At 31.2% G+C, this 18677-nt stretch overlaps 1 protein-coding gene across 4 annotated transcripts; it reads right to left on the reverse strand.

Moving 5' to 3' along the window:
• Nucleotides 1–1937: 1937 nt before the first annotated feature.
• LOC134721423 (CAP-Gly domain-containing linker protein 1-like) lies at nucleotides 1938–18643 on the reverse strand. Of its 4 annotated transcripts, none has more exons than XM_063584424.1 (7): nucleotides 17975–18120; nucleotides 16737–16923; nucleotides 16190–16207; nucleotides 11243–11323; nucleotides 10579–10768; nucleotides 3402–3522; nucleotides 1938–2756 (listed from the first exon to the last, which is right to left on the reverse strand). In XM_063584424.1, the coding sequence occupies exons 1-7, from the start codon at nucleotides 17996–17998 to the stop codon at nucleotides 2526–2528; spliced, it is 852 nt and encodes a 283-aa protein (XP_063440494.1). In that variant the 5' UTR covers nucleotides 17999–18120; the 3' UTR covers nucleotides 1938–2525. The 4 variants fall into 4 exon arrangements, with proteins under 4 accessions (XP_063440494.1, XP_063440495.1, XP_063440492.1 ...); XM_063584422.1 differs by lacking the exon at nucleotides 17975–18120 and adding an exon at nucleotides 18477–18643 and having other exon boundaries at nucleotides 1944–2756; XM_063584425.1 differs by lacking the exon at nucleotides 16190–16207 and having other exon boundaries at nucleotides 1942–2756; nucleotides 17975–18115.
• Nucleotides 18644–18677: the final 34 nt, after the last annotated feature.

Consider the following 18677-nt stretch of genomic DNA (forward strand, 5'->3'; position numbering starts at 1 on the left):
CAAATGACACAGAAATTAACAACTATAGGTCAATGTACAGCTTTCAACAATGAGGGAAGCCCATACCACATAGTCATTTGTAGAAAGCCTCAAAATGACAAGAGGAAACTTGTTATGATATATAACATGCATTGTTAAATTTCCTGACATCAAGTATTTTATTTCTAAAAATAGTTTTGTATCCTATGTTTGTTTATTTTTATATCTGGCTGGTGTCTTCTGAACATGACTTCATTTTTTCTTGAAACAGTAGTTGTCAATAGGATTGTTTCCTAAATTACTACAAGGCATAGATCAACAATGGTATCTAGGAGGAGGAGGGGGTTTCAGAGGATAGTAAACCTTGTACATCCAAGTCCAAACTTTTCAATTTTGTCGAGTCGAGACCAAAACCTGGTTGATTTTAAGATATCCTTTTGAATGGCTGAGCACCAGAAACAAAAGACATCAACAGAGTAATTTATTGTCCAAAAAATATTAACAAGTGTAAACTAGCATACTTTATACTGTTATGCTAGAGTAATAGCTCTATACTTTCACAAAAAATGTTTTAAATATCACAGATCTGTAACATGTAACAAACATGTATGTAAAAGGAAGCTAAATGGTAATGCTACAATTGTCAATACAGAAATCTGGTATAGAAGACGATATAAAATGATTGGTTATATATATGCTTTTTTTTTTTATGTATTTCAAAGAAAAAGTGCATGCTTTTTTAATTGGTAATTTTTCAATTTTTTTTTTCTGAAAATTTGCTTAATAAGGAAATTTTAAAATGATCTGATAAAAAAAGTTAAAAATCATAAATAACAAAAAACCTATGGTGTTAAAATTCTTAATAAACATAACATAAAGAGTTAGCCTTGTTATTGATTTTTTTTTTATGTTGAAGCAAGGATTTAAACAATGATTTCACACTAAAAAATTTCTTATTTAAAAATCCTTCATTACAAAATGTTCCAATTTCTAATTTATCTATACATGTACAAACACAAACAAAAATAATACTTCTCACTCAAAAATTGCCTATATTTCTAAGTTTTTAAAGATAGTTTCTCATGAAAACTGCAAGGTGTTTTACAAGAAAAATTTTCAAGTTGATATAAGTTTTTATGATAACGAAAAAAATGTATTCTATGTTGTAAAGTTTCCATCATTATGAATATTTGTTGACATTAAGGTTAGATAACTCTTATATAATTCACTTCTTGCTATTTCTATGTAGGTATTAAAAGTTGCCACTTGATGTAGCACAATTATGAGTGCTTTAAAAATTAAGCAGGCTTTCAACCTGTTAACTTTATAAAAAGTTTTATATGTTTTCAATATTTTAAAATCCCCATTTGTCTGATTAATTTGTCCATTAAAGATCATTTAATATCACCAGTACTTATTTTCTGGTGCTGGATAAAATAAAAAGGTGGAAAATCCTTATGTAATGCCCAGTTACTTACACACATCTAATTTATATTCCCTGAAAAAACACTAATGTTAATTTCTTTTATCCGTGTACAAATATTGTTAGTATTTCTGATATCAAGTACATGAAAACATTACATTTTAGTATTGTCCAATATTAAGAGTAACTCCTTCTGCATTGCTTGTTAGACAAATGAAAAAAAAAGACAATTAGTAAACACATTTAAACAGCACCTATACATAATATAAATAACACAAAAAAAACAATGAACAAGACTCACAGACAAACCTTTCATTAATATAAAAAAAAATGTCTTATTTCATAAAAGAAACCAATCAGATTGTAGACAAAAAAGTAAGTACCATGGTTTCACTGTACTATCAACATACCTATTTTTAAATTTAAAGAAAGGGTAAAAAAAAAGAAATTTACTGAATCATAAGCATTTACAGAACATTCAGAAAAAAAAAATTCTTTCTGAATAAATTTACATTGTAATGCCTAAAAAAAAAAATTTCACTGTTTTTCACAAATTAAATTACCATATGAAAATAAACGTTATTCATATGTTAAGCAAAATTTATAGAAAAATGCTTTAATGAAACATTTCACAAACTTCATTTCTACTCTCAACAAATGATAAACATGTAACAATATATATCATACAATACAGTTATGTAATGAGGCCTACTACTACATGATTCTGACATCTACATTTCTATAACTACAACTTTTCAAAAAATTTCTGGCATTCAACAAAAATAAAACGTTTAAAAAAATTAAGGAACTAGCATACAGTCATCTTTTCATACAAAAACAAAACACATACTGTGGATTCATTATTATTTGTTGGATAAAATTTTAATAGTTTTCGTTGGTACAGTTAAAGCACAAATTCAAATGTTCTACCAATTACATATTTTATATAGGCTTTGTATGAAGAGATTGACAAAACCATGAAATCAAATACCCACGAAAATGCAAGTTCTTCTCAATCTACGAAAAATTATACCCACGAAAATAAATGAATCCCCAGTATATCAACTAGTCTATGTGTTTTCCTAATCAATAAATATCATGATTTATAATATTAGTACATTAATTAATCTTCGTCACTATCATAATCCAGGTCAGCCCTCGTTCCCCTACGTTTTGATATAACTAATCCTTCTTCATAAGCTCTTTGTAATTTTCTAAGAGTAATAGCCATTCTGTCAGCATTTTCGTTGTTTCCAAACTGCATTCGTAATTTTCTAAGTTCAAGTTTCTCCTGGTCTGCTTCGTTCATTATTTCTCTCCTTCTTCTTTCTCTTTCCTTTTGTCTTTCTAAATCCTGCAGTGCAAAAGGGAAACAATTATTTTCTTTTATTAATATTGAAATTTCTTAGTACAAAACATTTTATTTCAATATTTAAATACATCTCTCAACTATATGTTTTGCCCAATTTAATGTGTTATAAAGTTTCTATCTATAAAAGTTTGATTCACAAAACTTATTTTATTATGGAAATATATCCCACCTTTAAAAATAAAAGTTTTCTCCTTTTCATCAACAAAAAAAACTTTGAAATATAAGGTTTGAACAAACTAGACCATGACAGATATAATACTTTTCATAAATTAATCATTTAAACAAACACAAATAATCTTGTATTTCTTTAAATCAATTATGTGATGGATTCATTTACTTATTTAGATTTGAAGGATCTACAATAGGATAAAATTGTAACATACTAAATCTATAGCACAATATTTGTATTTATCCGATACAAAGAAATGGACATGGGGAGGTACAAGAGTTTTTAACAGAACATGGTAAAATTGATTAGTTTTTTTAATTTTTGTACATACACATGTATATAAAATTTGATATCTTTCAAGGTTTTCATATTTTTCACATCAGTTAGCCAGAAACCATACATTTTACATTAAACATTCATTCATGGTTTGTTAGCCATAAATTATTTTTATTATATACCTTTATAACAATATCATTTGGGTCTCCTACATGTATATTAGGTTCTGTTTTTGGTCTGGCTATTGTTGGCATCAGATCACTGGGAGGAGCCACTCCTGCTTTGGCATACAGTTCTACTAACCTGTTCAATATAATAATTTCTATTAGAGTAGTATAGAATAGTATAGACTAGTATTAAACATAATCATATGTTTATGTTCGAAAGCATTAACAAGTAAATTTATACCAGAAAACTTTGGTGCTGTTTGTCATCCTTCTAGATGAGAACTGTTGTTTCATACATTATAGTTATGTCACAAGAGGAACAATTTACTAAAATCAAAGGTTCCAAGCTCTTTTTTGATATTTCCCCAAAAATAAATAAATTTCTATGAAACATAAATATCCTGTTCTAATATTTGAGGACAATACATAGCCAATATTATGAAGGCTGAATATTAATCCAATTATCTGTAATTATACTTATGGTAAATCAGTAATAAAAGGCAATTAAATTAAGTAAAAAAAAATATCTGTTGAAGCCAATTCACAGTAAGAACAGGGATAAGGGACACACAGTAAAACTAAACACATGCTACCAAGGGGGATAACTCTACACAACCATTTTTTTTAAATTAAAAAAAAATAAAATATTTTACATGGTAACAAATATAAACCTCCTACACAAGGTTGGGCGGTAAATACCACCCCTGGTATTTACCAGTGGTATTTACCGGTATTTACCGCCTCGGACAATACTCCACAAGTGGTCAATACTGGCAAATACTGGTCAATTGAAATTTTTATGGTTGTTTCTACTATTAATTGAAGTAAAATCTTGAAAAAAAGTCAAATTTATGTGTCAGCTTATAAAATTAATGAATTTGATATGTTTTATTCATTTATAACACTTATTCTTGCTTATTTAAAATTTAGTTTTTATGAAATATGATATATATTGCATACTTTAGATATATACATGTAAATATACAAATTTATATTTTATGTCAACATGATTAAATCAGTATATTTTTATTCAAAATGTAAGATTTTACAGGAAATTAAAATTAAAGGTAAATAAAACTACAGGTAAATGAAGTTACATGGGTCTTTTGACCTAACACCTGGCATTGTCAGGTGTGAAAATTTAATTACTAAAACAACAGCCTCAAATAAAAGTTGACAGAATATGGGTTAAAAGTAATAAAATTGATATGAAGACTCTCTTAAACAATTAATTTTTTCCTGTCTATAGCTATTTAACTGTGAGATAAAACCTTCTTCATGCTGGAAATGGAAATTTGAAGCAGGGACAAAAAGTATTTTTTTTTATCTTTCACTTACACTAGAACACACCCGCGAAATCGCGGGGAAATGGAGCGTATGTAAACTGTAAAATAAAAATACCGACTGGTGAATTACAGGAGAGGTAACAAAAGTCAAAGGTACTTAGGGACTGGTCCATGTTTTGCCCCCCCCCCCCCCCTGTGTTTTCAAAATACTGATTTTAATACCATCTGTTTTTCTGTACTCTATAACCATGCATATACATACTTTAATTACTATACAGAGAATGTCAGGAGAGGTATCAAAAGCCAAAGGTACTTATATATATAGATATAAAGTCCTATAAACATCAGTGAACGCCACGAATAGAAAAGAGCACCCCCCCCGCCAAGATAACCCTTGGAATTTATAGTAAATTATAACATATACAGTTATTCATAGTAAATGAATGTATTAAAGTATACAGAATTTTTTCTGCAGTGATCGCCGTTGATAGTAAACCATAGGCGGATCCCAGAGGACCTGGGGGGACCTGCCCCCCCTCAATTTCGTTCAAAAAAATGTTGATTATGTACGGGGAATCACTGAAGCATGAGAGGAATGCTCCCCTTTTTTTTTTTAGGTTAGTCAGCGCTCCCTCCCTTATACATGTTTTGGATCCGCCACTGTAAACTAATTTAAAATAGTAAAAAGCAAATATTATTAATTTCCGTTTTCCTCCCAAAATAACCCAAACTGAAACACATTAAGTAAGTATGATAGGCCTACATGCTTGAACTCCAAATGATAGCATAAAGCAAATTTATGTACTTTATTCGTAGTTTTTGATTGTTCAATGTACAGAAAAACACAAACCAGAAGTCTAAGCTGACTTAAAGTTTTGTCAAATGACGGGAAAATATCCGGACGCATTCTTTTTCGTTTTTATCCCAAAATAACCCAAACTGAATTATCATAAGATTGGATGACAAATGTGACTATACATGTTACCTATAGAACACAGAGGCATGATGATTAATTTATTGTGGAAGGAGGAGAAGCGACACCAAGAATGAGGTCTTCTCGTTTAATAGTATAGATTAATCAATGAAGATCCCTGTTTAAATTTACAATAGAATTAGAAATGAAAGCATTAAAAATGATTTGATCACTTTCTATATAAATTAATTATTAATTGTAATTATAATTGCCCTAGTAGATAGTGTTTTTTATAGTAATGACCACTCAAAATTTCAATCGACCGTCTGTATTTGCCGGTATTTCCCAGTATTTGCCAGTATTTCCAGGTAAATACCGGTATTTACCACTGGCATGGTCAATACTAGTATTGACCGCTTTTTTGCCAACCTTGCTCCTACATGCTTTGATAAAACTGGCTTTTTCTGATTATCCCTCTTAAGGGTGAATTAAGATTTGGAAATAAACCATAAAGATTTGAACAACAGTCTACTCTGAAATTATAAATAAAGAGTTGACTTAAAATTATTGGTTGTTGTCATCTATAAACATCCAGGAGTAGACTAAGACCAGGGTTTCACACTCATACTGGTATCAGCTAATCATGAAAACTACACTTTTAATTACTTTGATATCGACATTTCCATTCTAGCATTAAACTAGAGGCTCTCAAGAGCCTGTATCGCTCACCTGAAACAACCTGGGTTTTAGAATTCAAAAAAAAAAAAGATAAAATTTGGCTACAAATTTTAAAACAACACTTGGCCAGAACCTCATAAGGAAAGGAACAGTTATGCTATGTTTGGTTTCATTCAATTCAGTGGTTCTTTAAAAGAAGAAATTTGTATGTATTTCCCATAGGGTCCTATGTTAAACTAAGTCCCCCCTATGGCGACCATCTAGGAAGTTGGATTGGCGACAAAGTAACAACACTTGGTTGGCATCTCATTAGGAACATTCATGCTATGTTTGGTTTCAATCCATTCAGTGGTTCTCTAAAACAAAACATTTGCATGTATTCCCTTATGGCCCTATGTAAAACTAAGTCCCCTGCTGGCGGCCATCTTGGATGATGGATCAGCTACAAAGTAACAACACTTGGTCAGCACCCCATAAGGGACATTCATGCTATGTTTGGTTTCATTTTATTCAGTGGTTTTCTAGAAGTCCTTTGTATGCATTTCCCATAGGGTCCTATGTTAAACTAAGTCCCCTGCTGGCGGCCATCTTGGATGATGGATCTGCTACAAAGTAACAACACTTGGTCAGCTCCTCACAAGGAACATTCATGCCATGTTTGGTTTAATTCCATTCAGTGGTTCTCTAGAAGAAGTAATTTGTATGCATTTCCCATAGGGTCCTATGTTAAACTAAGTCCCCCGCTAGCGGCCATCTTGGATGATGGATTGGTAACAAAGTAACAACACTTGGTCAGCACCTCATAAGGGACATTAATGCCATGTTTGGTTTCATTCCATTCAGTGGTTCTCTAAAAGAAGTCATTTGTATGCATTTCCCATAGGTCCTATGTTAAACTAAGTCCCTGCTGGCGGCCATCTTGGATGATGGATAGGCTACAAAGTAACAACACTTGGTCAGCACCTCATAAGGAACATTCATGCCATGTTTGGTTTCATTCCATTCAGTGGTTCTCTTGAAGAAGAAATTTGTATGCATTTCCCATAGGGTCCTATGTTAAACTAAGTCCCCTGCTGGCGGCCATCTTGGATGATGGATCTGCTACAAAGTAACAACACTTGGTCAGCTCCTCACAAGGAACATTCATGCCATGTTTGGTTTAATTCCATTCAGTGGTTCTCTAGAAGAAGTAATTTGTATGCATTTCCCATAGGGTCCTATGTTAAACTAAGTCCCCCGCTAGCGGCCATCTTGGATGATGGATTGGTAACAAAGTAACAACACTTGGTCAGCACCTCATAAGGGACATTAATGCCATGTTTGGTTTCATTCCATTCAGTGGTTCTCTAAAAGAAGTCATTTGTATGCATTTCCCATAGGTCCTATGTTAAACTAAGTCCCTGCTGGCGGCCATCTTGGATGATGGATAGGCTACAAAGTAACAACACTTGGTCAGCACCTCATAAGGAACATTCATGCCATGTTTGGTTTCATTCCATTCAGTGGTTCTCTTGAAGAAGAAATTTGTATGCATTTCCCATAGGGTCCTATGTTAAACTAAGTCCCCTGCTGGCGGCCATCTTGGATGATGGATCTGCTACAAAGTAACAACACTTGGTCAGCACCTCATAAGGAACATTCATGCCATGTTTGGTTTCATTCTGTTCAGTGGTTCTTTAAAAGAAGTCATTTGTATGCATTTCCCATAGGGTCCTACGTTAAACTAAGTCCCCCACTGGCGGCCATCTCGGATGATGGATCAGCTACAAAGTAACAACACTTGGTCAGCACACCATAAGGAACATTCATGCTATGTTTGGTTTTATTCCATTCAGTGGTTCTCTAGAAGAAGTCATTTGTATGCATTTCCCATAGGGTCTTATGTTAAACTAAGTCCCCCGCTGGCGGCCATCTCGGATGATGGATCAGCTACAAAGTAACAACACTTGGTCAGCACACCATAAGGAACATTAATGCTATGTTTGGTTTTATTCCATTCAGTGGTTCTCTAGAAGAAGTCATTTGTATGCATTTCCCATAGTGTCCTATGTCAAACTAAGTCCCTGCTGGCGGCCATCTTGGATGATGGATAGGCTACAAAGTAACAACACTTGGTCATTACCTCATAAGGAACATTCATGCCATGTTTGGTTTCATTCCATTCAGTGGTTCTCTAAAAGAAGTCATTTGTATGCATTTCCCATAGGGTCCTATGTTAATCTAAGTCCCCCGCTGGTGGCCATCTTGGATGACGGATCAGCTACAAAGTAACAACACTTGGTCAGCACCTCATAAGGTACATTCATGCCATGTTTGGTTTCATTCCATTCAGTGGTTCTCTAAAAGAAGTCATTTGTATGCATTTCCCATAGGGTCCTATGTCAAACTAAGTCCCCTGCTGGCGGCCATCTTGGATGATGGATCGGCTACAAAGTAACAACACTTGGTTAGCACCTCATAAGGAACATTCATGCCATGTTTGGTTTCAATCTGTTCAGTGGTTCTCTAAAAGAAGTCATTTGTATGCATTTCCCATAGGGTCCTATGTTAAACTAAGTCCCCCGCTGGCAACCATCTTGGATGATGGATCGGCTACAAAGTAACAACACCTGGTCAGCACCTCATAAGGAACATTCATGCCATGTTTGGTTCCATTCCATTCAGTGGTTCTCTAGAAGAAGTTCAAAATGTAAATTGTTGACGATGACGACGACGATTGACGGACGCCAAGTGGTGAGAAAAGCTCACTTGGCCCTTTGGGCCAGGTGAGCTAAAAAAGATATTTCTTACATCACATCAAGTCATTATTATTGCATCTAAAATTTCAAGTCATGATTTTATACCCATCTTATGTTGTTTTTCTGAATGAGTGGTCAATCATTGCATCATTGAACAATCGATTCTTACTGTGACCTAATAACATAAGCTTTGAGATATAGGAAATAATTGGGAAAATGCACCACTTTAAAAGTTTTCTATTGCAACCAAACCATTTGAGTCTTTGAACCATTTTATTTTTATTGTTTTGTTCCATGCAGTTCTATTTTAACAACAGAATACCATATTATCCATTTTTTTCACATGTTTTTGTTTTTATTCAATTATAAACGTTTATAATAAAATACTTTCTTATATATTTTTTTTCATTAACATGCAAATAATTGTAATTTATTAGTGAATAGTTCTGTTTTCTCTAGGGTTCAGCCTATGGTGTGTTAATCAATGGCATCTACAGATATACTCTAGGTCTCTGGCAAAACCATGCTCAAAGCTTAACCAGATTAAAATAGTTACCTTATAACTCTGCAATTTCAAAATACAGTTTAAAACAAAATATAGCATTACGGTACCATGTTATTCAGGAATTTAAAAACAAATCCTTAATCAAAAACTAATGATAAAAAATAACCAATCTAATTAAAACATGACACTGATTTCTCCCTCTAAGAATTGATATGAAATAAATTATGAAGTTACGGATGTAATTAATTCATATATAGTTTTCAATTCTAATGTTATAGAAAATGTTATTATCAATTAATATTATGTTTGTGTTTGTATCCTCATAGTGATAAATTAAATAAACTTTAGTAACTTTTTAATGAAGTACAGCAAATGCCACATTTGTTTTGAATACATATACCATGAGGTTTACTGATCTGTTTATAACTAAAATTCTTATTCTAGAAAAGAAAATGAAGGATTGAATACATACAACATGTATGAATATAAACATGAACCATCTAATCTGCTAAATCATTGCAATTTTTTTTTTTAACAAATTATAAAAAGTAGACACCCATTGAAACCTCAATAATCTAGAAATATAGATCAATAAGAATAAGTAACTGATCAATCAGTTTCTTGGTTAGAATTCATCTTTTTTTTTATTAGCAAGTTTAGAGTTTTCTGGAATTTGGGATATGTAACAATTCTGTTAAAAACTATGTTGTACTGGGCTGGCTTATAAATTATGAAATATTTCTGACCAAAAAAAGAATATTTTTTTTTTTATTTTTTTTTATTGCAATTTCATATTTCAATTGTAATATTCAACTTGAACCACATTGGCATGTGATTAAAGTTGAAAATTGCAATTTCTTAATTTCTCTAGGCTTGTAAGTTTTTTACCTACAGATCATTATATTCTATACAACTTTATTTAAATCTCTTAGTCTAACCTGTGGGCCTAATTTTCTTTCTAAAACCTTATCATGTCATTATCTGGCAACCTAATAAATGAACTGAATGTTATTACTTTTCTGTGTGTTACTGATGTTTCAAATTATTCAAAAAATTTCTAACTCTAGCTTACTTTTGGTTTCTCTCTTTCCTCCTTTTCTTTACTTCTTCAAAACTTGGATACATGAAATTCCCTTGCATTGGAGGACGCTTGTCAACTTGTTTCAATTTTTGTACTTCAGTGTATGTTACCATTGCACCATGCCCTCGTTCACAATAAAAATAACGCTTTCCTTTAAATACACCATTGTGTGTTGAGTTTACTGAAAAAAAGGAACAAGAAATTGATATAGAGAACAGGGAATATACATACAACATCAGTTATAGTTACTGAACTAGATGTAAGTTATTATGAGTACTAGTGGTCAGTATTTTCTGTCTTGTTGTAGGCCTTTTTTTTATATATGATTCTTGCCAATCTCTAATTATCTTATGAGTCTTAAAAGTCCTTTCAAACTGATTTGTACAGTTATTTTATAATTTCCCACTGTTTCACAATTGCTCAAAAGTTGTTGGCCATCATACCACATCTCCCTAATTTTATAATGTACAATAATAATCATTTGATTGTGATGTTTTATTATTATTCATTATAGACATTGTAAATTTATTTAGTTTTGTGGGTTCTTTTTTTTTTGTCTTTTGTGGACTGCTTTGCTTTTGTTGTATGGCAATTATTTTCTTATCCAAGAACATTCCTACAGAAAGTTAAAAAAAAATGGTAATCAAATACTCACTATTATCATCCAATTTTACTCCAACATACAATCTAGGTGCAATAGCATTGTCATCAATAACTCCTACAAATTTCACTGTACCTGAAAAATAGTAAACACCATACGTTTAAACACTTTTTATTTTTATTTATTTATTAATCTATTTTAATAAAACTTCCTATCTCATTTTTATACGACCGCAAATTTTGAAAAAAATTTCGTCGAATATTGCTATCACGTTGGCGTCGTCGTCCGAATACTTTTAGTTTTCGCACTCTAACTTTAGTAAAAGTGAATAGAAATCTATGAAATTTTAACACAGGGTTTATGACCATAAAAGGAAGGCTGGTATTGATTTTGGGAGTTTTGGTCCCAACATTTTAGGAATTAGGGGTCAAAAAGGGCCCAAATAAGCATTTTCTTGGTTTTCGCACTATAACTTTAGTTTAAGTTAATAGAAATCTATGAAATTTTGACACAGGGTTTATAACCACAAAATAAAGGTTGGGATTGATTTTGGGAGTTTTATTTTCAACAGTTTAGGAATTAGGGGCCAAAAAAGGGCCCAAATAAGCATTATTCTTGGTTTTCGCACAATAACTTTAGTTAAAGTAAATAGAAATCAATGAAATTTAAACACAATGTTTATGACCACAAAAGGAAGGTTGGTATTGATTTTGGGAGTTTCGGTCCCAACAGTTTAGGAATTAGGGGCCAAAAAGGGACTCAAATAAGCATTTTTCTTGGTTTTCGCACCATAGCGTTAGTATAAGTAAATAGAAATCTATGAAATTTAAACACAAGGTTTATGACTATAAAAGGAAGGTTGGTATTGATTTTGGAAGTTTTGGTCCCAACAGTTAAGGAAAAAGGGGCCCAAAGGGTCCAAAATTAAACTTTGTTTGATTTCATCAAAATTGAAGAATTAGGGTTCTTTAATATGCCGAATCTTACTGTGTATGTAGATTCTTAATTTTTGGTCCCGTTTTCAAATTGGTCTACATTAAGGTCCAAAGGGTCCAAAATTAAACTTAGTTTGATTTTAACAAAAATTGAAACCTTGGGGTTCTTTGATATGTTGAATCTAAAAATGTACTTAGATTTTTGATTATTGGCCCAGTTTTCAAGTTGGCCCAAATCGGGGTCCAAAATTAAACATTTGTTTGATTTCATCAAAAATTGAATAATTGGGGTTCTTTGATATGCCAAATCTAACTGTGTATGTAGATTCTTAATTTTTGGTCCAGTTTTAAAATTGGTCTAAATTAAAGTGCAAAGGGTCCAAAATTAAACTAAGTTTGATTTTAACAAAAATCAAATTCTTGGGCCTCTTTGATATGCTGAATCTAAACATGTACTTAGATTTTTGATTATGGGCCCAGTTTTCAAGTTGGTCCAAATCAGGATCTTAAATTATTATATTAAGTATTGTGCAATAGCAAGTCTTTTCAATTGCACAGTATTGTGCAATGGCAAGAAATATCTAATTTCACAATATTGTGAAATAGCAAATTTTTTTTTATTAAGAGTTATCTTTCTTTGTCCAGTATAGTAAGCAAGAAATATCTGCAAGAATTTTTTTTAATTGGAGTTATCTTTCTTTATCCAGAATCAACTTAAATCTTTGTTATATACAATATACAATGTATATTCACTATTTACTACCAACTGATAAATTTAAATAATCTTTACCATTCAGTGATAACAAGCAGTTTTTTTACATCATGTATTTAAATCAGTAGTAATTGTTGCAAACTCCATTAGAATATTTTAATTGAAATTAGTTTTGGAATAAGGGAAAGGGGGATGTGAATAAAAAATTGGGTTAAATTTTTCTTATTTTTTGAAATTTCATAAATAAAAAGAAAATTTCTTCAAACATTTTTTGAGAGGATTAATATTCAACAGCATAGTGAATTGCTCTAAGAGAAAACAAAAATTTTAAGTTCATTTGAATACATTCATTCTGTGTCAGAAACCTATGCTGTGTCAACTATTTAATCACAATCCAAATTTAGAGCGGAATCCGGCTTGAATGTTGTGTCCATACTTGCCCCAACCGTTCAGGGTTCAACCTCTGCGGTCGTATAAAGCTACACCCTGCGGAGCATCTGGTTCTTTATATTTTGCAACTCTGTTGCCTTTTAGGAGACAATGCAATAGACAAACAATTTTTATCCAGAAAACCTTTGTCACTTACATCACAAATATAATTCTTACAAAAAAAGAAGAAGATTTCTTATTTTCTACTACAAATTTGATATAGTTTATTTTTAATCTTATTACATATATTCCATTTATATTTCATAAAAATTTCCACACACATGTTTTTTTTTGTAAAAAAAGATAGTTTTTCAAACACCAATATCTCATAAACAAACATTTTCATAATTTTAATACAATGTGTAATATACTGTACAATCTATAGAATATTCTCTGCTGGTAAAAAGATAGAAAAAAAAACTTTTTATTCATGAAAGTCATGTTGTATACAGGGGCACAGCTGTATATCATTTTGTATTGATACACCAGTACATTTTAATTTATACGAAAAATATTTAATGAACTCTGAATTATTTGTGTTTCTTAAATAATCTGTCATAAAATTTTTAAAATTATGAACCAATCTTTATCATAACCATTTCCAGAAACTCATGAATAACTCTTGAATTCTAAATTGTAACAAATTATTTCCTTTTATTACAAGTACATGTATAAGGAAGTTATTTGTTAACAATAATGATTGGTCAAGGACTATCCACTGAAACTCCTTTTTGGTTGGCTTTTGTATATAAATTTTGGTAATTCCTTAGACCTTCTTCTCTTTATATACTTGTAATTTGCTTCAAAGCTTTTAATCAATTTTAAAATATGGATAAATTGAGATGTATGGTATATTTTTTTATATGATACAAGAACCAAAAATACTTTAAGAATATATATATTAGACCGTTGGTTTTCCCGTTTGAATGGTTTTACACTAGTAATTTTGGGGCCCTTTATAGCTTGTTGTTCGGTGTGAGCCAAGGCTCCGTGTTGAAGGCCGTACTTTAACCTATAATGGTTTACTTTTTAAATTGTGATTTGGATGAAGAGTTGTCTCATTGGCACTCACACCACATCTTCCTATATCTATATGTATCTTTAAATCAAAAAAAGTCCTTTAAAAATGTACAAAAACAAAAACACAGCAGAAAAAAATTGCCCCCTTTGAAATGTGTAGGACAAAGGGCATGGATACTGTTCCTAAATGTACATGTTCATTCTTAGGTAGCATTCTACAGGTAAAATAATTGAATTTACTGACTTTAATATTGCAAGATGTATTGTTTTCCATTTGTTTGATGCTTATGAGCTTTTGATTTTGCCATTTGATTTGGGACTTTCTGTTTTGAATTTTCCTAGGAGTTCAGTATTTTTGTGATTTTACTTTTTACTGGTTTCCCATAAGAGCAACACCCTCCTAGTCATCAAGACAGATATTGATGATCCTTTTATCCAGTTGCAGAATACTACATTGTACCTAAGGATGTACATAGAGAATATCATATGGCTTTTTCAATATTGCATCCGTATCAACCTGAGACACCAATATAATCACAAGAGCTCTGCTCGAGGGATTATATTGGTTGAGGGTTGATACGGTGTGTGATATTGAAAAAGCCATATCATATACACTTTATTATATACATATACCTCAAGTAGATTTTTTTTATGTCACATGACGTCATACAGATAAGGAGTTTGAAATGACGTCATACAGATTGTAGGTTTGACATGACGTCATACAGATTAGGGATTTGATAAAGCCTTTGCAACAGTGACTGCAATCGATGACGTGACGTCATACAGATTAAAGGTGTGATAAAGCTTTTGCAACCGTGCTGATATCCATATCATCACGGGTGACTGATACAGCACGCTTGCCATTGATTGTATTACACATACAATTTATCTGTATCTACTACTAAGTATATAATAAAAAGAAATATATTCTTGATTCAAGCTACATTAGATGTTTACAATAATATAGTGCTGGCCATGTCTCATGTTGTGATATTTGATGCAGATGAAATAAAAAAAACAAGATGGATTAATGAAATCATAAAAATATTGACAGAGAAATAATAATGATCCTATTTCACATAAACCAATTGACAATCTACATAATATTACCACACTGAGTAAAGAAAAATTAAAAAGAGACAGCAAAATAGATCTAATTTTATATTTTGTTCATCTAAAAATACCGTCTATTAGTCCAATGATTAAATACAAAAAAGTTAAAAGATTAAGTGATTAATATCATAATTAATTGAAACATCAAAAACAATTTTGCAGAGTAATTACAGTTACAGCAGATAGCACTCATGTTTGACAAATTTTCTTGCAAATGGTCAGTTCAATGAAAATTCTACCAGACACTATATCACCAGGTGATGTTAAGAAATAATGCATAAACAATTTAGAGCCCAAAAGTGGCGCTCAAAAGTGGTGTTAAAACACCAACAATCAATTAATCATAAACAATTTTATCTTATCACCAGAAAGAAATGCCCCTGATTAATTCAAGCCATTATATTCCACTGCTCTACGAAGGCTACACATATAAAATAAGTGCCAGCAGTCCTTAATAACCTAACGCAATACCATAAGGCTGTTAGCTAATTGGCTGTCTCATCCAAAGGGCATCAATCAAAATCCTTTTTTTTAAATTTCATTATGAGTTAAGGACCTTGGGAGTGGGAGGGTTTATCACAGATGTACAAATACATGTATTTGGGTTAGAAAGAAATTCAAATGTCTGTTAATACAGTATCAAACAAAATCAGCATATTGCAAGAAAATTGGTAAATAAATAAAAGGGTAATATATAATATATAGGAAGGCATAGGACTATCACCTCTGTAATTTAAAAAAAATATGTTACATGTAAATGCTACATCAACTATTTGAAATAAATATTACCTCTTCTAAATTTAGAACCTATTTATATTAAAATGGCCATTATAAAAATTTACATTGCAGTCAAGATATATATGTGAAAGATCATATTACTGTAAGCTTCACTAGTTACACCATAGTAACTAAGGATTCAGGTCAGAATAAATAGCTTAGACTTGTCATTTATAGTGGAGATCCATAGCAGAACTGTCAAATTTGTTTTCCCGCTTGGTTAATAGACAGATTTTGTACAGCTAATTCAAATGTCCACAAACATATATTCATGACTCAATTATGACGAAAATAACATACATTTGTATTTTTTAACTGGATTAAGTATGAGTCTAATAAATCAAAATGTAAACTTGTTCATAAATATAAAAGGACAAGTAGCTGATTTATTTTCATTGTTCTTATCTATGCATTCCCATTCAAATGTCTATTTTGCTGGCACATGTTATTTTTCAGTTACAAATATATATAAAGATTAAATAAAATACATTTTCTTTTGCTAAAAGTCATTTGTAGAACAATACTTCTACAAATAGCATCTATGAAAATCAAATATTACCAGCATGTTGCCCTCGAACTAGAACTCGATCCCCAACTTTAACACCTCGCTGATCATGTGGTATGGTTGTAGAATCATCTGCTCTGCTTAGAGAAGATTCTCTTAATAATTCTGCTGCTTCTCCAAAATTGTCCTTCCAAAATGATCTACAAGGCCCACATGTACACATGAATGGGTCAACATCACTCTAAAATACAGAAATTATTCATTGAGTACATAATATATATGTAATAAAAGCCTACATTTTATAAAAAATAGATAGTGGCCAACATTGAATCCAGAACACTATCAAGTAAGCATGACCACTAGCCTCAGTGACTGTGTGTACTACATTGTTCATGTATGTATTATATATATATCATCATTATTTACTTTCCCTTTTTTTTCCCTGCAATCTGGCCATCGATGTTCAACAATAATATAAATTTTTTTATAATTAATTGTTTTGCTAATCCAAGTTTAAATTTCATTAAAATAAGTATCAAAATGTTTCATTTTTTTTTAATCATATTTGTGTGAACGGCGGATCCAGCCATATTTAAAAGGGGGTCCAACTATATGTTTCCATACAAATGCATTGATTTTCCAAAAAAAAAAGGGGGGGTTTAAACATTTATATTACACTTTCCATTTATAGCCTTATAAACTTTTACACTTTTCATACTCTGTGATTCTAGAGTTAGCCCTAAAATTACAACAGATATGAGTGATAGATGGTGCTATTAATATTTATATGAACAACAAAACAAAAACAAACATCTTGCGTACAATGGGAGGCAACTCTCATTGTACATAATTGATAACACCTTGTAAGAATTGCTTCCCTTTGATACTTCATCCGGGTTTATATTACCATGTGGTTTTAAGCAAAAGAGCATGTTCCAGGCCACTTTTATTATGTAATTGATATGACATTTTTTTTTTTTTCTTTTTCTTTTTATTGTTCATTTTTTCTAATTACTTTTATTATTACCCACATTGGAGTTCAGGTGCTTCATATTCACATTTTGTTCATTATAGCTTATTGATACCATGCTATATATGCATTACTATAATAAAGCACCTTTCGCCAAACACTATTAGTTGTCAATTAGTTTGTAAAGAAAGATAACTTAAATTTATAATACATGTACATGATGTACCTGTTTATTCAACCAATTTAAAAACAAAACTGTTATTAATAAGACTGAATATAATAATATCAAGTATGATGGAACAAATCAGAAAATTTCACTTACCAGCCTATAACGTGGTGCGAACATTTCTATTGTTTTATCTGTAATTTGTTGCTAAAAGAATTTTGTTTGTTATCAACATCAACTATCAAACAAATCAACACAAAGAAGTGTATTGTTTGTAACTTTCCTTCATTTCATGTTTGTGCATGGGTAAGAAAGTACCTGGGTGTATGATTACCTAGTTCATTTCATATAACAAATCTAATAAGAAGTTGACATATAAAATGGTTTGTCTGTTTTTGTTCAATCAGGTGTAACAAGTAAAGGTGGCAATGATCCATGTAGCAATAAAACAGAATACCGACCAATGCAAGGCTTATTAATCACAGATTATTTATCTCTTACTATTTTATAGATAAAAACAATTTTTTTCTAAATAGAGTTGTCTGTAAATGAAATTTAAATACTGAAATATATGCTCATCAGTCATAGTATTTTTATTTCACTATTCATTTGCCGTTTCGGTTTGTATATATCAGTGACTTTCATTTATTTTCTTTACCTCAATGTGTTTATGTTTACTTTTATGACTACAAGCACTCATTTTGAACACTTTTGTGATTGGAATAGTGTAAAATTATGGGTTCACATGTCTAAAAATTTATCTGGCGTCCTGTTGTTATGGAGCACTTTCGTACTTCCGGTTGTTTTCGGCACTACTTACATCATTGAAAATATTTTAATTAACTACTCCCTCTGCATA

This window comes from Mytilus trossulus, chromosome 6 (genome assembly GCF_036588685.1).
Source record: "Mytilus trossulus isolate FHL-02 chromosome 6, PNRI_Mtr1.1.1.hap1, whole genome shotgun sequence".
NCBI classification, from domain to species: domain Eukaryota; kingdom Metazoa; phylum Mollusca; class Bivalvia; order Mytilida; family Mytilidae; genus Mytilus; species Mytilus trossulus.